This window comes from Tachyglossus aculeatus, chromosome 1 (assembly GCF_015852505.1).
Source record: "Tachyglossus aculeatus isolate mTacAcu1 chromosome 1, mTacAcu1.pri, whole genome shotgun sequence".
NCBI classification, from domain to species: domain Eukaryota; kingdom Metazoa; phylum Chordata; class Mammalia; order Monotremata; family Tachyglossidae; genus Tachyglossus; species Tachyglossus aculeatus.
The window spans coordinates 148729562-148749513 of record NC_052066.1 but is presented as its reverse complement, the minus strand read 5'-3'; the positions used below and the strand labels follow the sequence as shown (position 1 = coordinate 148749513).

The 19952-nt window shown below is 45.3% G+C and overlaps 1 protein-coding gene across 1 annotated transcript in view; it reads left to right on the top strand.

Annotated features, from left to right (window-relative positions):
- Positions 1–19952, top strand: part of WDR25 (WD repeat domain 25) — a 155209-nt gene that overhangs the window by 86887 nt on the left and 48370 nt on the right. The window contains exon 3 of the mRNA XM_038743830.1: positions 18860–19007. Coding sequence (XP_038599758.1) covers positions 18860–19007 — 148 coding nt within the window. The remainder of the gene's footprint in view (positions 1–18859; positions 19008–19952) is intronic.

The following is a 19952-nucleotide window of genomic DNA, read 5'->3' as shown; positions in this document are numbered from 1 at the left end:
CAAAAATAAAGGCATAAGTTAATCATTGGCTTGGGGGGGAAATCATAAGAGTAGATGAATGATATTTTCTCAATAGTTAATCTTTTGAGGCAGATTTCGTTTTCAAGGAAGCAAGTTCATTGAAGCAGCGTGGCTCAGTGGAAAGAGCACGGGCTTTGGAGTTAGAGGTCAGGGGTTTGAATCCCGGCTCCACCACGTGTCTGCTGTGTGACCCTGGGCAAGTCACTTAACTTTTCTGAGCCTCATTTACCTCATCTGTAAAATGGGGATTAAGACTGTGAGCCCCACGTGGGACAACCTGATCACCTTGTATCCCCCCAGCGCTTAGAACAGTGCTTTGCACATAGTAAGCGCTTAACGAATGCCATCATTATTATTATTATTATATTTAATTTCAAGCCAGAAGGTTCCTGTGGTGTTGGGTAGGGACTGTCTCTATGTGTTGCCAACTTGTGCTTCCCAAGCGCTTAGTACAGTGCTGTGCACACAGTAAGCGCTCAATAAATACGATTGATTGATTGATTGATTATACAGTGTTTCTCTCCTCGATGAATTGTTTCCCCATCCTTCACAGTTTCCAGAGCTTTTATTTAGGTGATGGCACGAACCCATTCCTCAAAATCAACTATCGATTAAGGCTAGAAAGGTGACATACTTAAAGTCAAGGCAAAGCTAATTTCATATCATTTTATTTTTCCTGTGTCTTTGCCCAGGACTTTTAAATCGAAGTTGCACAGGATTTTTCTTAGTCTTTCAAAAAAGCACCAGTTAACTAGTAACATATAGACTCTTTAAAGGTGGAAGTACAATGCTGGCTGTTCTTTTTGGGTCTCAGTATAGGAGACCCAAGTTTTACACTCATAAAAACTTTGGCTTTGGGCACAGATGGAGGTGTGGCTTATTTGTATTTCAAAACAATTCCAACCATATTATATGGACAGAATAACCATACTTTCAATAATCTCTGAATTTTTTTGCGTGAAATGGAAGAATCTCTTCATTTATTTTCTGGACCTCTTTTATTTTGGGTTAAAAGGGAAACCTTGCATCATTAACATTTTAACTAATTGAAGCTGTCAGACACCATGCTTTATTTGGAAAAGAAGGAAGTTTTGCTTTCAAGTCTTTCTTCTAATCCTCGGAGATAAAGATTGAAGAAATTAAATTCAGCAGAATCTGAACAGTATTGAAGCTGTTTGAAGTGCCACTGGAGTTCAAAGCAAAGCTTTCTTTGGATTCAAACCCGCCCCTCTGTTGTTTTTAAATGCATCATTGTAATAATAATAATATCAGTTAAGTGCTTGCTCTCTTCCAAGCATGTTCTAAGCCTGGGGTAGACACAGGATACAGTTCTTGTCCCACATGGGGCTCAAAGTCTAGATAGGAGGGGGTAGGATTTAATCCCTATTTTACAGATGAGGAAACTGAGGCACAGAGAAGGTAAATGACTTGCCCAAGGTCATCCAGCAGGCAAGTGACAGAATGAGACTAGAACCCAAGTTCTCTGACTCCCAGGGCCCATGCTCTTTCCACTAGTCCACGTTAATGGCAGTTACGCCAATACTGGTGTTTTTCTGAATGAATCGTCTTAAAATGGGTATCACCCAGGCAATTTTTTGGGTTCGGGAGGCTCTCAATTCCTTTATCTTCTGAGTTGATGGCCAAAGAGGGTCCCGACTGCAGGGGAGACGCCTTGGTGACCCCATAATAATAATAATAATAATAATAATAACAATAATAATTGTGGTATTTAAACACTTACCATGTGCCAGGCACTGTACTAAGCACTGGGGTGGATACAGCAAATCAGGTTGGACACAGTCCCTGTCCCACACTGGGGCTCACAGTCTCAATCCCCATTTTACAGAAGAGGTGACTGAGGCCCAGAGAAGTGAGGTGACTTGCCCAAGGTCATACAGCAGACAAGTGGCAGAGCAGGATTTGGAACCCAGGACCTCTGACTGCCAGGCTCATGCTCTATCCACGATGCCATGTCTCATCCTGACATTGCAGGATTATCCAGCAAGTGCCCTGTGCTGCGGGAGTTGTCCAGCAAGTTTACAATCAATCAATCATATTTATTGAGCACTTCCTGTGTGCAGAGCACTGTACTAAGCGCTTGGGAAGTGCAAGTTGGCAACATATAGAGACAGTCCCTACCCAATAGTGGGCTCACAATCTAAAAGGGCTCACAGTCTAAAAGTTTACAAACTAATGGGGGAGGGAGGGAGGGAAACAGGCAGGCAGATGGTGGCAGACAGACAGACAGATGGGGCCTGGCATTTCCTTTCCTATTCTGTCTGTAGCCCCACACCCCTCTGGAGCCCTCCATCTCTCCTACCACCCATATTGCAGCCCCTTACCCTGCCCCTTCTCTCCCAGTTGATCGCCTCAGCCCGCATCGCTCCCTCCTCCACCCCTCCCTGTCGCCGCTGATTTCCAGCCGGCAACAGCAGCTTGAGAGGACCGGGAGACCGCGGTAAAGCCCCAACACCGTGCCAAGTAGTCCAAAGGCCAAGCACACCAGACCAGCAGACAGCCTTGTGGGGCTTGGAGCAACCTGTTTGGTGGCACACCTAAGTCCAGCTCACCATCAGTTGTGTCATCCTTGAACCAAAATGGATGTGCAGCTGATGAGCGCTGTCTTTTTGCTCAGCCTCATTAGGGTTATCGTTCTTTCCTGGGATTCGCACCTCCTCCAGGAAGCGTTCCCCAGTTGAATTCCACCACTCCAAATCATGCCGACCCGTTGTCCCCCTTAGCATCTATGGGCAGTTGGCCATCTTTAACACCTATCTCAGTCTGCCTATTCTCCCCGTTCATCCATAGTGTTATTCCCCTATCTATTTTGTGTCTCTCTCCTTATCCCAGTTGTATCTCTCTTGTTGTCGTCATCCAGGGGAATTGGTTGAGCACTTCCCAGGGGCAAAGCACTGTACTAGGCAGTCTCCCTTTCCCTCTCCCTCCTTTCCCCCATCTGTCTACATGTTTTGTTTTGTTGTCTGTGTCCCCCTTCTAGACTGTGAGCCCGTTGTTGGGTAGGGACCATCTCTATATGTTGCCGACTTGTACTTCCCAAGCGCTTAGTACAGTGCTCTGCACACAGCAAGTGCTCAATAAATCCGATTGAATGAATGAATAAGGAATGAACCAGACTCAGTCCCTAGCCCCCACGGGGCTCACAGCCAAAAAGGTGGGGGGCTGGGAGGTTGGGGATTAAATACTTATTCTCCCTCCCACTTAGACTGTAAGCCCCAAGTGGGTCTGGGACTGCATCTAACCTGATGATCTTGTACCTCTTAGTCCAGTATTGGCCACATTGTCAGCGCTTAACAAATATCACAGTTATTACCTCCAGTCACCCAGTGTCCATCTTGAGAGCGAGACACAAGACATTTGGGCCCCCAAATATCATTCCAACTTGAGACATTTCCAAGGGAGAAATAAATCTATTATTGGAAATGGCCTGACTTGATCCAGGGCCTCCAAACCTCCAAGGAGCCAGCTGTCTTCTTTGGCAAGAGTTCCTGGTGATGCCTGATTCAAGGAAAGGCCCTCACTGCCTTATGGGAAAGGGGCCCCTTTGTGCCAGCCAGATGGCGGGATGGGTCCTTTACCCTTCAGTCTGTGTCAACCCCAGGGGACTCCTGGCTCTTGACCCTGTTTCAGATCTGGGCCTTGCTCTCCAGGCCTTTCTGCAGAGCCTCTTCTTCCTTCTCATTCTCCTTTTCCTCCTTCCTTCTCCTCCTTCTCTCCCCTTCTCCTTTTCCTCCTCCTCTCCTCTTCCTTCTTCTCCCCTGGTCCTCCTCTTCTCCTCATGCTCCCCCTCTCCTCCTCCTCCTCCTCCTCTTCTTCTCCTCCTCCCCTTTCCCCTCTTTAGCTCTCCCCCATCCTCCTCTCCTCCCCGTCCCTCTCTTCTCTTCCTCTCCCTCTTCTCCTCCTCCTCCTCATCTCCTCCTCCTCCTCAAGGCATGACCGTTCAGTCATCCTTGCTCTCCCAGCCAGTAGCCCGATTTGAGGCAGTGGCCCTGTGCCCTGAATTTCATAGGGCCCTCCTTCTCCCAGCCCAATGGGCAGAGCTCTTCAGGTTGGGGCCAGTAGCCAGTGTGGGACCCCTGGACCCTTTGCGTCTTGGCCATTCAGTATGTGTCACTGAGAAGCAGTGTGGCCTAATGGAAGCAGTACAGGCTTGGAAGTCAGAGGACCTGGAACCTAATTCTGCCTCTGCCACTTGTAAGCTGCGTGACCTTGGGCAAGTCACTTAACTTTTGTAAAATGAAGATTAAATCCTCAGGTTTTGTTGTCTGTCTCCCCCTTCTAGACTGTGAGCCCGCTGTTGGGTAGGGACCGTCTCTATATGTTGCCAACTTGTACTTCCTAAGCGCTTAGTACAGTGCTCTGCACACAGCAAGCACTCAATAAATATGATTGAATGAATGAATGAATGAACTTAGACTGTGAGCCCCATGTGGGACAGGGCCTATGCCCAACCTGATTAACTTGTATCTTTTCCAGTGCTTAGAATGTCATTGACACATAAGAATAATGATGGTATTTGTTAAGCAGCATGGCTCAATGGAAAGAGCCCGGGCTTTGGAGTCAGAGGTCATGGCTTCAAATCCGGGCTCCACCAATTGTCAGCTGTGTGCCTTTGGGCAAGTCACTTCACTTCAACTTGTACTTCCCAAGTGCTTCAACTTGTACTTCCCAAGTGCTTAGTACAGTGCTCTGCACACAGTAAGCACTCAATAAATACGATTGATTGATTCTCTGTGCCTCAGTTACCTCATCTGTAAAATGGGGATTAAGACTGTGAGCCCCCCTTGGGACAACCTGATCACCTTGTAACCTCCCCAGCACTTAGAACAGTGCTTTGCACATAGTAAGCGCTTAATAAATGCCATTATTATTATTATTATTATTGTTACGTACTAACTAGGTGCCAGGCACCATACTAAACACTGGGGTGGATACAAGCAAATCAAGTTGGACACAGTCCCTGTCCCATGTGGGGCTCACAGTCTCAATCCCCATTAACAGATGAGGTAGCTGAGGCCCAGAGAAGTGAAGTGGCTTACCCAAGGTCACACAGCAGACAAGTGGTGGAGTCAGGATTAGAACCCTTGATCTTCTGACTCCCAGGACCATGTTCTATCCACCGTGCCATTCTGCTTCTAACAAGCAGTTAACAAGTACCAATCAATCAATTAATCATTCAATCGTATTTATTGAGCGCTTACTGTGTGCAGAGCACTGTACTAAGCGCTAGGGAAGTACAAACAAAGAACAACAAACCAAAAAAAGTGGTGTGTGCACACAGTAGGTCCAGTACAGCGGTCTGCACAGCAGTGCTCTGCACACTGCAGCCGCTCAATAAATGCCGCTGACTGATTCAGCCAACTACTTGTGCCCACCTTGTCTGAATTCCTATTGAGACTGCTGGCCATTTATAAAGCAGTTAAACCGTCCTCTAGACTGTAAGCTCATCATCATCATCATCAATCGTATTTATTGAGTGCTTACTGTGTGCAGATAACCGTGTGCAAGGAACATGTCTGTTGACTTTGTTATACTGTACTCTCCCAAGTGCTTAGCACAGTATTCTGTACACAGTAAGCGCTCAATAAATACCATTGATTGATGGAAACAGATTCATACATTCTCCCCCTCCTCCCCCTCTCCATCCCCCCCGCCTTACCTCCTTCCCTTCCCCACAGCACCTGTATATATGTTTGTACGGATTTATTACTCTATTTTACTTGTACATTTTTATTCTGCTTATTTTATTTTGTTAATATGTTTTTTTCTCTGTCTCCCCCTTCTAGACTGTGAGCCCGCTGTTGGGTAGGGACCGTCTCTATATGTTGCCAACTTGTACTTCCCAAGCGCTTCGTACAGTGCCCTGCACACAGTAAGCGCTCAATAAATACGATTGAATGAATGAATGAATGAATACTAGCAGCTTTCCTCTATTTCTTGGCTAATAAGAACCCACCGACTGGGTTGATCTCAGTCCTAATCACTGATGTCCTGTCAGACAGAGTCTGGATGACCATCAGATACGCCCTCCTGGGGCAGATCCAAGATTCCACTGACCGAGGCAACAGTGGGGACCCAACAGAGCTACCAGCCTGTTCTGCAGGAACAGTAAACCAGAATGGATTTTAAGCAGCGTGGCTCAGTGGGAAGGAGCCTGGGCTTTGGAGTCAGAGGTCATGGGTTCAAATCCTGCCTCCGCCAATTAGCTGTGTGACTTTGGGCAAGTCACCTCACTTCTCTGTGCCTCAGTTACCCCATCTGTAAAATGGGGATGAAGACTGTGAGCCCCCCCACCCCCCCCCGCCGTGGGGCAACCTGATCACCTTGTAACCTCCCCAGCGCTTAGAACAGTGCTTTGCACATAGTAAGCACTTAATAAATGCCATTATTATAATATTATAGGAGAAGCAGAGTGGCTCACTGGAAAGAGCCCGGGCTTTGGAGTCAGAGGTCATGGGTTCAAATCCCAGCTCCGCCAACTGTCAGCTGTGTGACTTCGGGCAAGTCACTTAACTTCTCTGCGCCTCAGTTCCCTCATCTATAAAATGGGGATTAAGACTGTGAGCCCCCAGTGGGACAACCTGATCACCTTGTAACCTCCCCAGCGCTTAGAACAGTGCTTTGCACATAGTAAGCGCTTAATAAATGCTATCATTATTATTATTATTATTATTATTATTATTATTATTATTATTATTGAGGCACATTTTGGAGTTGGAGTCAAAAACACGCAGTCATTTTCCCAAGCCCTCAACGTCTTGGTTGTTTCCACCCACTTTAGCCAAACACATTCATGTGATTTTTCCACCACCAATTCCCACAGTCTCCCTTACCTGAAGCCAGTCAATTGTACTTACTATTATTTATTCCCCCTCTAGACTGCAAGCTCATCGGTGGGGAATGATAATAATAATGGTACTTTTAAGCGCTTACTATGTGCCAGGCACAGTATTAAGCGCTGGGGTGGATACAAGCAAATCAAGTTGGACACAGTCCCTGATCCCACGTGGGGCTCGCAGTCTTGATCCCTGTTTTACAGATGAGGGAACTGAAGCCCAGAGAGGTGAAGTGACTTGCCCAGGGTCACACAGCAGACAAGTGGCAGAGCTGGGATTAGAACCCATCACTTTCTGACTCCTGGGCCTGTGCTCTAGCCACTAGGTCATGCTGCTTCTCTATATTGTAATCTCTCCAGTGCTTAGTACAGTGCTCTGCTTACAGTAGAAGCTCAATAAATACAACCGACTGACCTGAAGAGAAAAGGAGAGGTGGTCTGTTACATTTCTTATTCTGTTGCATTGTACTCTCCCACACACTTTGTACAATGCTCTGCACACAGTAAGCACACAATAAAAACCGTTGACTGATTGATTTCCGCTAAATTTGCAGCCTCTTTCCTTTTATGCTCAGCCTGATTTCTCTGAGACCTTGTGCCTAGGCTGATGTTAGTAGCTGGGCCAGGATCGCCACTCAGCAAAAGTGGATGCAAAATTCATCCTTGTTACACTTCTTTTTTTAATTTTATGGCATTTATTAAGCTCTTACTATATGTGAAGCACTGTTCTAAACACTGGGGGTTGATAGAAGTTTATCAGGTTGGACACAGTCCCTGTCTCACACGGAGCTCACAGTCTAAATATCGAGTATCTGTGTAAACCAAGCAGTTTGGCTTCTTTCTCGCGAAGAAACATGCCTAATCCCTCCCAACCCGATACTCTTTTGGAACTTGGAAATGCTGCAGAAAATTCTGTGCATCGCACAAGTATAAACCAAAGTCATGTTTGCAATTAATATTGATAGTGGAAGCCAGAGAATTGGGATGTGACGTGCTCAGTTGAATTTGGGAAAACACTAATAAATTAAAGAGAGGAAATCATCTAATGAAATTATCTCATTTGGAAAAACAGGCGCAGCTAGTTTCCATTTTTAGTTATTTGACTTGCTAATGCCCAAATTATTATGTTTATTATAATGCATGGTTTTTTTATGATGTATAGAGGAAAAAATGCTCACTTTTTTAAAAAAAAAAAGAAAGTTTCATCCCATCCACTTTCTCTTCCCATTTTGCTGACAAAAATGGAAATTCACTCATGAACAGATGTTTAAAATAACAGCCAGGCACTGGCTCACCCACAGAAAAGCCATCAAATGCTGCTTTTGAAGCCGAGCCCTTTTCTCTGGCTGTGTACCAGCTCTGAGGCAGCCCAACCACGTTTGTTTCTATGATGGTTCTACCTCACTTTTTGTGGCGTGTTCTTAATTAAAAAACAGATTAACCTCTCTGGGCATTATCCGAGGCTTTGGATGGTTTCTCAAAAGCCATGGGCAGCAGCCCCAGAACTGTCAACAAGAAATGTCCTCGCTTTCCTGAACTTTACTTTTCAAAAAGCAAAACATTGATTTACATTGGACTCCTAATTATCTAATAATTCTATTCCCAGCTCCTCCACTTGTGCGACCTTGGGCAAGTCACTTAACTTCGGTGCCTCAGTTGCCTCATCTGTAAAATGGAGATTAAGACTGTGCGCCCCATGTCTGTGTCACCCTGACTTGCTGTCTTTATTCACCTCCCTGACAGCCCGAGCACTTATGCACGTATCTGTAATTTATTCGTTTATATTGATGTCTGCCTCCCCCTCTAGACTGTAAACTCATTATTGTCAGGGAATGTCTGTTAGATTGTTTTATTATTGAACAAGCGCTTAGTACAATGTTTGGCACATAATAAGTGCTCAATAAATACGACTGACTGACTGACATGGATTGTGTCCAACCTAATTGTCTTCTATCTGCCCTAGCCCTTAGAACAATGTCTGGCACATAGTAAGCGCTTAACAAGTACCATGAAAAAAATCCTAACAGTTCTGAAATTTGATGACTAAAACTGCTTTGCTGGTTTAAACCAGTGTATTGATAATGTAATATGTTCTTTTATTTAATTTGTAGAGGTGTGGTCCGTCCCTCCCCCTGGGCGTGGGAGGCCGCGGGGCTTTGGGGCTCCCTCCTTCCTCTCCCCACAGCACCTGTATTTATTTAATCCAGAAGCAGGAGAAGCGGCGTGGCTCAGTGGAAAGAGCCCGGGCTTTGGAGTCAGAGGTCATGGGTTTAAATCCCGGCTCCGCCAACTGTCAGCTGTGTGACTTTGAGCAAGTCACTTCACTTCTCTGGGCCTCAGTTACCTCATCTGGAAAATGGGGATTAAAACTGTGAGCCCCCCGTGGGACAACCTCATCACCTTGTAACCTCCCTAGCGCTTAGAACAGTGCTTTGCACATAGTAAGCGCTTAACAAATACCATTAGTATTATAATGTATATATGTTTGTACAGATTTATTACTCTATTTTACTTGTACATATTTATTCTATTTGTTTTACTTTGTCAATATGTTTTGTTGTCTGTCTCCGCCTTCTAGACTGTGAGCCCGCTGTTGGGTAGGGACTGTCTCTATATATATTGCCAACTTGTAGTTCCCCAGCGTTTAGTACAGTGCTCTGCACACAGTAAGCTCTTAATAAATACGATTGAATGAATGAATAGATCACAGGCCTGGGATTCAGAGGAACTTGGTTTTAATCTTAGTTGTGCCACTTGCCCACTGTGTGACCTTGGGCAAATCACTTAAATTCTCTGGGTTTCAGTTTCTTCATTGGAAATATGAAAATTCAACACCTATCCCCCTTCCTACTTAGACTGTGACCCCCATGTTGGACAACGGCTGCATCTGATTAGGTTATCTACTATCTATCCCAGCACTTAATACAGGGCTCAACACATAATAAGCACTTAGCAAATATTATTATTATTGTTGTTTGTTATTTTTGTTGTTACTATGCCAGAAGGAGATATGGGAGCACATAGGGCAAAAGACTGTATCATCAATAGGAGAGAGTCTGGATTAAGGAAGTAACCTGATTTTTACAATCCCTCACTGCCTCCACATGTCCAACCAAGTTAACGGAAACGACGAACACCCAAAAGCAGTGTTTGGCTTCAGTGGTGAACATATTAGGTTGTAAGCTCTTGGAGGGCAGGGGCTAGGTCTTTGATTTGTGTCGTACTCCCCCAAGTCTTCAGTTCAATCCTTGAGAGGCCAAAAGTCCTATAGGTCTCCATCTCTGAGGGTCCTGGGTATTGGGCATCTATTGGATTTGAAGAGGGGTGATTCAAATTAAATGTAAGGAAACGGTTCTTCACCCAGCAGATGGTAAGCAGAGGAAATCCAGTCCCACTGAAAGATGGGGAGCAGTGCGGCTCAGTGGAAAGAGCCCGGGCTTTGGAGTCAGAGGTCGTGGGTTCAAATGCCGCCTCTGCCAATTGTCAGCTGTGTGACTTTTGGCAAGTCACTTCTCTGGGCCTCAGTTACCTCATCTGGAAAATGGGGATTAAGACTGTGAGCCCCCCGTGGGACAAACTGATCACCTTGTAACCTCCCCAGCGCTTAGAATAGTGCTTTGCACATAGTAAGCGCTTAATAAAAGCCATCATTATTTATTATTATTATGCGCAGGTTCAAGTGGGAATTGGAAAGATGAGTAGATTAGGTAACCTTAATGAGCTCCAGGAGGAAAAGTTAAGGGCAGAGAGAAAAATATTAGAAATGATGGATGGTCCCTTTAACATTCGGACCAATGTCCAGGAGGGCAGCTGTTGCACAATTGTTGTTTTGTTAATGGTGTTTGTTAAGCAATTACTTTGTGCTGGGCACTGTATTAAGCACTGGGGTAGATACAAGATCATCAAATTAGACCAAGCCCCTGTCCCATGTGGGGCGCACAGTCTTAATGCTATTTTACAGGTGAGGTAACTGAGGCACAGAGAAGCTGCTTCCCTACCAAGCATCAGTCAGCAATCACTGGAGACTAAGTAGTGGACTGGATGGAGCATTGGAACAAAGTTAATCTTGCTTAGGGTTTTAAGGTCTTAGTTTCTATCAGAAATGGAAAGAAAAGACAAATTTCTGGTTTTATTCATGTGAATTGTAATAGAACAGCTGGGGATGAGACAAAAGCCGTCCCCGTCCCTCCCCCCAGCCCCACCCTGTTTCAATCAATCAATCAATCATATTTATTGAGCGCTTACTGTGTGCAGAGCACTGTACTAAGCGCTTGGGAAGTACAAGTTGGCAACATATAGAGACAGTCCCTACCCAACAGTGGGCTCACAATCTAAAAAAGGGAGACAGAGAACAAAACCAAACATACTAACAAAATAAAATAAATAGAATAGATATGTACAAGTAAAATAAATAAATAAATAGAGTAATAAATATGTACAAACATATATACATATATACAGGTGCTGTGGGGAAGGGAAGGAGGTAAGATGGGGATGGAGAGGGGAATGAGGGGGAGAGGAAGGAAGGGGCTCAGTCTGGGAAGGCCTCCTGGAGGAGGTGAGCTCTCAGTAGGGCCTTGAAGGGAATAAGGCTGCCAGGCTGGAAGTCACTTTTAATGTAATAAGTTTAATGTAATAAGTTTCAGTGGAAGTCTTCAGTAATAATAATAATAATAAGAAGAAGAATAATAAGAATAATAATAATGGCATTTATTAAGTGCTTACTATGGGCAAAGCACTGTTCTAAGCACTGAGAGGCTGGTCTGTTGAATAATTTGCAGGCCTTTTATCCTCTGGATCTATCCTGCGAAAACTCATGAAATCAATCTCCAAGCAGTAATGATGATAAGAACAATAATAATAGTATTTGGTAAAGTGCTTACTACGTGCCAAGCACTGTACTAAGAAGATGAAGATCACCAGCTCCCACTTGGGACTCACAGTCTAAGTAGGAGGGAGAACAGGTGCTCAATCCCCATTTTGCAGATGAAGGAACTGAGGCACAGAAAAGTGAAGTGACTTGTCCAAGTTCACACAGCAAATAACTGGTGGAGCTGGGATTAGAACCCAGGTCCTCTGAATCCTAGGCCCAAGCTCTTTCCACTATGCCATGCTGCTTCCAGTTTGTATCCACTGATGTCTAGATCTTTCAGGAATTTGCATTGCGAATAAGTCAGAATAATTTGAACTAAGTACTCCAGCCTACTTTCCAAGGAGAAGACATTCTAGCTGCTTGTGTTTTGTTCTTTCTAATGGTATGGATCTGTTAAGTTACTATTTTGTGCCACGCACTGTATTAAGTTCTGGGGTAGGTACAAGCTAATCAGGTTGGACACAGCCCATCAACCAATGGTATTTATTGAGCACTTACCATGTGCAGAGCACAGTACTAAGCGCTTGGGAGAGTACAGTATAACAGAGTATAACAGCTATGTTCCCTGCCCGCAGTGAGCTTCCAGTCTGGAGTCTAGAGTCTAATTCATGTCCCACATGGGGCTCACGGTCTTAATCCCTGTTTTACCGATGTGATAACTGAGGCACAGAGAAGTCGCGACTTGCCCATGGTCAAGCTGATTGAGTGGAATATCCCATTAAAGTGCTCACCATGGCAGTTGCATTCCTAGTTATCCACCCCATTTTTGGCTCCAGGCACTTCCTGGTGTCACTTGTTGGGGGGGGAATCGACTTCCTTCCATGTTATTTCCCCGAGGTTCCCATTAAATCATGTAGGGGGTAAGGAGGTGGGTCCTCCACTTTCTTCTTTCCCCAGTAACCCAAAGCCAGAGGCCTTTCGTGGCCCCAAAGGAAAACTAAGAGGTAGCTGCCCTCTGGATTTCCCAAAGTGGATACTAATAGAGTAAATTAAGCAAGTGAGACTCATTCCCATAGAAAGTTGAGCCGGCAGAACATAGGCAGGGAATGTGGCTGTTTATTGTTGTATTGTACTCTCCCAAGCGCTCAGTACAGTGCTCTGCACACAGTAAGCACTCAATAAATATGATTGATTGAATGAATGAATTTCAGGAGTGTGGATAAATTCACGGATAAGAGGTGCATAATGAAGCAGCGTGGCTCAGTGGAAAGAGCACGGGCTTGGGATTCAGAGGTCCTGGGTTCTAATCCCGGCTCAGCCACTTGTCAAGTCACTTCACTTCTCTGTTCCTCAGTTACCTCATCAGTAAAATGGGGATTAAGACTGTGAGCCCCATGTGGGACAACCTGAATACCTTGTCTCTCCCCCAGTGCTTGGAATAGTGCTTGGCACCTCGTAAGTGCTTAACAAATACTATCAATATTATTCATTTGCTTCCTCCAGTGGTGTTTATTGAATGCCTGTTGTGTGCAGAGGATTGTATAAAGCAGGAAGGGGACAGGCTCAAGGGTGATAATTCAAACACTGCTCCTGACTCTTGGGGAGGAGGGAAAGGTGGGAAGGGAAGGTGGAGTGGTTGGCAGTGGAAGGCAAGGCAGGGGTAAGTGCTCAATTAATACGATTGATTGATGGATTGATTGAAGGACCAAATCACATAAAAGGAGAGCAGTAAGAACAATATGAGCTATGTTCATTTTGGCTCAAGGGGGTAATTTGCTGGCTCCTCCCCACTCTGGTCAGCCTGCATTTCAGCCTTCCACTGTTTTAAGTGTTTTTAAAGTGGGAGGCTGTTGCTGCTTCCAATTTTCCCAGCTGTACTCCAGCAGAACAAGATGGGACTCCTCCTCACCAAGGTGGCATGGTTTGGTGGAAAGAGCATGGGCATGGGCATTATTTATTTATTTTATTTGTGCATGTTTATTGTATTTTATTTTGTTAATATGTTTTGTTTTGTTCTCTGTCTCCCCCTTCTAGACTGTGAGCCCACTGTTGGGTAGGGACCGTCTCTATATGTTGCCAACTTGTACTTTCCAAGTGCTTAGTACAGTGCTCTGCACACAGTAAGCGCTCAATAAATACGATTGAGTGCTTAGTACAGTGCTCTGCACACAGTAAGCACTCAATAAATACAATTGAATGAATGAATGAAAATGGGTGCGAGAAGGACCTGGGTTCCGATACTGCTCCACCTCATGTCGGCCAGGTGACCTTGCCAAGTCACTTCACTTCTCTGGTCCTCAGTTATCTCCTCTGTAAAATAGGGATAAGAATGTGAGCTCCATGTGGGACAGGGACAGTGTCCATCCTCATTAATTTGTATCTACCCCACTGCTTGGTGTGTAGTAAGCACTTAACAAATACCATTATTATTATTCTCTCTCCCAGGGCAGGCCAGGATGGGATTAACCCAGAGAAAGAGTAGATGGCACTGGGAAACCCTTGCTCACCCTTGCATTTGGATTTGCTCCCTTAAATCATTTCACACTCAACCCCACTGCTCTTATGTATGTATCCGGAATTTATCTGTTTATGTTAAAGTCTGTCTCCCCCTCTAAACTGTTGAGCTGCTTGTGGGCAGGGAATGTGTCTACCAACTCTATTATTTTGTACCCTCCCAAGCTCTTAGTATACTACCCTGCACACAATAAGCCCTCAATAAGTGTGACTGATTGAAACACAGGATGAGCCAGGGGACAGCATGCCGGCCATATGGATTTGTTTGAGGCTTAATTGTTTGGCAAATGATTTTCCAGGTTGGGTAATTGGGTCTCCAGGACAATTCTTTACTGTTGATATTTTTATATGGAGTTTTGGCTTGTTTTCACTGGGTTTACATGATATTCTTTTTTCCTGCGAGTCCATCGTGCCCAGTGTGGATTGGGGAGTCCCTTGTGGGCCCAAGGTCTGTGCCTAGTGCTCACTGCTCTGCTCATTGCAAGGACTTGATAAATATTGGTAGTATCAATCCCTAGAGAAATAATAATTCCCTTCTTCCTGGCCCAGTCTGGCGCATTAATATCATTGGGGAGGCATCGGGCAGGGACTCTGTCTGCTTATCCTGTTGTATTGTACTCTCCCAAGCGCTTAGAACAGTGCTGGCTGTGCACATAGTAAGCGCTTAGTAAATGTCATTGATTGATTGATCCTTCAAAGGTGAAGTTACATTTATGAAAGAGAGCACTGGACATTTTGGGCAGTTGAGAAATCTAACTTAAAAAAAGATTCATTAAAAAAAGATTGACAATCTTATTTACTGAGTGCTTACTGTGCACAAGCCATTGTACTAAGCACTTGGGAGAGTACAATATAACAATATATAACAATAAAGATGAACATGAGGGAGCCTGGAAAGTTTCATTTGGGAATGTCTGGCTATCCAGGGCTGGAACAACGATCTAACGCCTATTTTCCTCCCCTTCGCTCCAACCGGCGTCTGATGTTGCTTCTCTTATCGGTGGCAGAGTGATAGTTCCTGGGAGCATGGCAGGATCGGGATGTGTTTCTTTATTGTTATATTGTACTCTCCCAAGCGCTTAGTACAGTGCTCTGCCCACAGTAATGAATGAATGAGTCTAGTTAAATTGGAGTCCAGAAGAGCAGTCATCTGAAGCTCCCTTGCTAAACCAGGGAAAGAATATTTTCTATCTGTATTGTGATCAAAGATGGCAATTTAGCTCCGAGGTGAGCCTCCTGAAATCGGCTTCATTGCCTGCTGCACGTAACTCCACCCTTCTTGCCCTCAGCCCCATATTGGCTAGCTTAAATCTATCTAAGGCACTGTCTTCAGTCCGTTTTTTGTTAGCGCCTACCTACGGTAAGGCGATCCTGCAAACAGATCACCCTTCTTTTCCCCAGCTTGCCATGGCAACTTTGGCAATGCCTTCACTCTTTGAGGCGAATTTCTGGATTTACCCAGAATATGGGGGTTAGGGGTTAATGCTTACCTTCTGACTGTTCCTCAGTCTCGTCTATCTCACTGCCGACCCCATCGCTCATGTTTGCCTCTGGTCTGGAATGCCTTCCCTCCTCAAATCTGACAGACAGTTATTCTCCCCATCTTCAAAGCCTTACTGAAGGCACATCTCCTCCAAGAGGCCTTCCTTGGCTAAGCTCTCTTTTCCTTTTCTTCCACTCCTTTCTGTGTCACCCTGACTTGCCCCCTTTATTCATCCCCTCTCCCATCCCCACAATACTCTCCATCACCACCCCCACCTCACCTCCCTTCTCTTCTTCTCCAGCCCAGCCCGCACCCTCCACTCCTCTGCCACCGCTAACCTCCTCACTGTACCTTGTTCTCGCCTGTCCCGCTGTCGACCCCTGGCCCACATCATCCCCCTGGCCTGGAATGCCCTCCCTCCCCACATCCTCCAAGCTGGCTCTCTTCCTCCCTTCAAAGCCCTACTGAGGGCTCACCTCCTCCCAGAGGCCTTCCCAGACTGAGCCCCCTTTTTCCTCTCCTCCTTCCCCTCCCCACAGCATCTGTATATGTTTGTACAGATTTATTACTCTATTTTACTTGTACATATTTACTATTCTATTAATTTTGTTAATGATGTGCATTTAGCTTTAATTCTGTTTGTTCTGATGACTTGACACCTGTCCACATGTTTTGTTTTGTTGTCTGTCTCCCCCTTCTAGACTGTGAGCCTGTTGTTAGGTAGGGACTATCCCTATATGTTGCCAACTTGTACTTCCCAAGTGCTTAATACAGTGCTCTGCACACAGTAAGTGCACAATGAATATGATTGAATGAATGAATGAATGCTTATGTACATATCTGTCATTTTATTTATGTATATTAACGTCTGTCTCCTCTCCCCCGCCCCCCAGCCCCCAGTCTGTAAGCTCACTGTGGGCAGGGAATGTATCTGTTATATTGTTATATTGTACTCTCCCAAGTGTTTAGTACAGTGCTCTGCACCCAGTAAGCACTCAATTAATATGATTTACTGACTGCTTGATGTGGGCAGGGCATGTATCTATCAACTCTGTTATATCGTACTCTCTCAAGTGCTTAGTATGGTGCTCAGCACACAGTAAGAGGTCAATAAATAGGATTGATTGATTGACTTCCCCATCCCCTAAGCTGATCCAGCAGGAGGAGACTGTCCTGTTTTAAGATTCTCCAGAGATAAAGATCACCCAGTTCTCTTGATTACTGATTCTAGGACTTTGTAACCATCGGAAACCTTTTCCTTGTATCTGACCTGAATCTGTCCCACCGGCTTTTGAAGCTGTTTCTTTTTGTTCCGTCGTAGAGTGCTTGAAGAACAGCTGGTCACCTTCTATCCACTGTGCTGCAATACCGTTCCAAATACTTGAAGAACTTCAAGTCTTCTTTCTTCTTCGGGAAATTGATTGTTTAGAGAATTTGCTCTGATCCTATTAAAGCACAACGATGGGACAGATGTGGGCAAGAAAAAACAATTTAGGATACCTTGAAAGATGGTGCAAGAATGTAAAGAGAAACTCACATATGATCGTTACAGTAACCAGTTTTGCCCAGTTAACCTCTCGACCGTGGCATCGGGATCTAGGGCATCAAGAAGAGCCAGATGTGGCTCGAGAGCTGTGGGTTGCTGACCCCCGCTCTAGGGTAGAGCTCTTAGTTCTCATCAGTGGGAATGGTGGCTTTCAGAGCCAACCACTGGGACCTAGGAATTTTCTTCTTTTTCCTCATCCTTCCTTCTCTCCCCTCTCCTCCCCAGCCCCTCACACACTCACACACAGCACACCTCCTGCGGCTGCGCCAGTTTCTGCTTCTTCCAGGGCAGGTCCTCAGCTCAACCCCGGCACAACCGATTCCCAAATATTCTCATCCAGTATCATCCCTAGGGACTCCCTTCACCCAGCATATGCTACCCTTCACTCAGAATCGACGTCATGCCACATCAATTTCCTTGTCATTGAGATGAAGAGAGAGGAAGGAGCAATTCCCCCTCCATCTTGCCTTTTGGATTACTCACGTTAGCTGCCAGGGCCATTTTTCCCAGTTCGCCTTGGCCCCTCTGAGCTGGAAGCGAAGCCGGGGACCCCTCTCCAGTGGGAGAGGGCCGAGTCCTGGGCCACCCCTGGCTAGGGCTTGGTGCTCGACTCTGTGCCCGCTGTCTCCGGGTCAGTCTGGACTGTTACACTCTGGGAAGTTTCACGTGATAAACCGGTCAAGTGCTGGGAGCAAATCTTGGGTAGATGTCACACAATTTCACCTGAGGAAAAAAGGTCTTGACCACACGAGTTTGGGATCTTTTCCCCTTGAACTAGGATCTGAGCTGACCAAGACCAAAAATTGTCCACTCCAGCTCACCTCTTGGTCAGTAATGTCCTCAAAATGGTGACCTGACAGCTTGTACTGAATCCAGGAGTGTTGCTGTTACTGCTGACCTCCTTTCTGTGTCTTCCCTTCCTAGAATCATAGAGCTGTAAAGAGCTCCCAGGGGTCATCTGATTTAGTCCCCTCACTCCACGTGAAAACCTGCTTGTTCCTTAGAAAGGTTGCCCTGTCCAGAATCCAAAAATGTCTCTTCCTGAACTAGAGTGGTGGGCTGAACTGGGCAATTTTGGGTCAAATCAGTCAGTCGATCAACCAGATTTACTGAGTGCTTACATGTGCAGAGCACTGTACTAAGCCCTTGGGAAAGTACAGTATAACAGTTGGTAGACATGTTCCCTTCCCACATTGAGCTTACAGCTTAAAAGGGGAAACAGGTATTAATACAAGTACATAAATTATGGATATGATAAAAGTGCTGTGGGGCTGAGGTGAATAAAGACTGCAAAGCCAAGTGCAGGGACAACTCAGAAGGGACAAATGGAAATAAGGGCCTTTTGGGGGAAGGCCGCTTAGAAGTGATGTGCTTTAAATAAGGCTTTGAAGGTGGGGAGAGTGATTGTCTGTTGAATATGAAGTGGAAGGGCATTCTAGGCCAGAGGAAAGAGTGGGCGCGAGGTTGGTGGGTAAGATGCCAAATGCATTATGGCCAAAGCACACGTGCCACCGTGCCTCTTTTTTTATTTTTGAGCTAGTCGATTCTGTTTCTGTTTTTTAATATGTTGGATAACTGATTCTTAGCTCTGCATATCTTTAAAATGTCCTCTCTGGTCTTGCCTTGCAGGTTTGGGATGCCATAGACACAGGCCACTGTTTGCAAACCTACACCTGCCACAGTGGGGCTGTCCGAGCCGGTCAGTGGACCTTCTGCGGAAGGAAGATCCTCAGTGGAGGCTTCGATTCCATGCTGTACTTAACCGACGTTGAAACGGGTATGATTAAAAGCATCACGATTACCCGTAGTTTTGAATCCCCACTGATACTGACTCTTGAGTGTGGGCAGTAGTCGAGAGGATGGGTATCCTGGGTAATCCAGTGTGATTTGGGGCCTGGGGTCCGGAGGTGGGAACTAGGGGCCCAGCTGGGCAGCAGAGGAAGGTGGACCTGGGATCTTTTGGAACAAACTGCTGGGAGGGAGGGGGTCCAGGCTGGTGAATAATAATAATAATGATAATAATAATAGTATTTGTTAAGTGCTTACTATGTGCCAGGCACTGTACTAAGCGCTGGGGTGGCTACAAGTGAAGTTGACCTGTGGGGAGTGAGAGAGGGAGACAGAGAGAGACTATATGAATGAATAAATGGCAGAAGCTGCATGAGTTTTAAAAATCAGCAGCAAACTGCTGGTAGTGGGTCCAGGCCTCAGAAGTCAGTGTGTGTGGCGATAGAGGCGGGGAGACCTTATGACAGAAGCTAGAGTGACATGAGTTTTCAAAGTCAGCCACAGATAATCCCTTGAATGGTTAAACTACAGAGAGTCAATGACCACTAATTAATTCCAAATCTCAGCCCAAACCACTTTAATGACAGATTTCCCATATGGATGAACAAATGTTCTAACACCGAACAGTCTTATGATTCATGGAAATGTTGAATTTGACCAAGGTTTCCACTTTGATGTCTTTTTGGGCTACATTTAGAGCTCCAATTTTTTCCTTCTTTCTTCCTTTCAAGATGACTACCAGTTGCACTCTCAGGACTGACATAAGATCAGGCCCATGACCCGATTTTTGAAACAGTCAAAAGGACAAATTTGAAGCGTTTAGTCACAGCCCAGTCTCTTCACTCCATGTTACTTCAGGGCCTGATAAAGAGAGGGATTTTTAATAAATTTCTGACACTTAAGTTATACTAAAATATATTTAGCTTTATTCCCA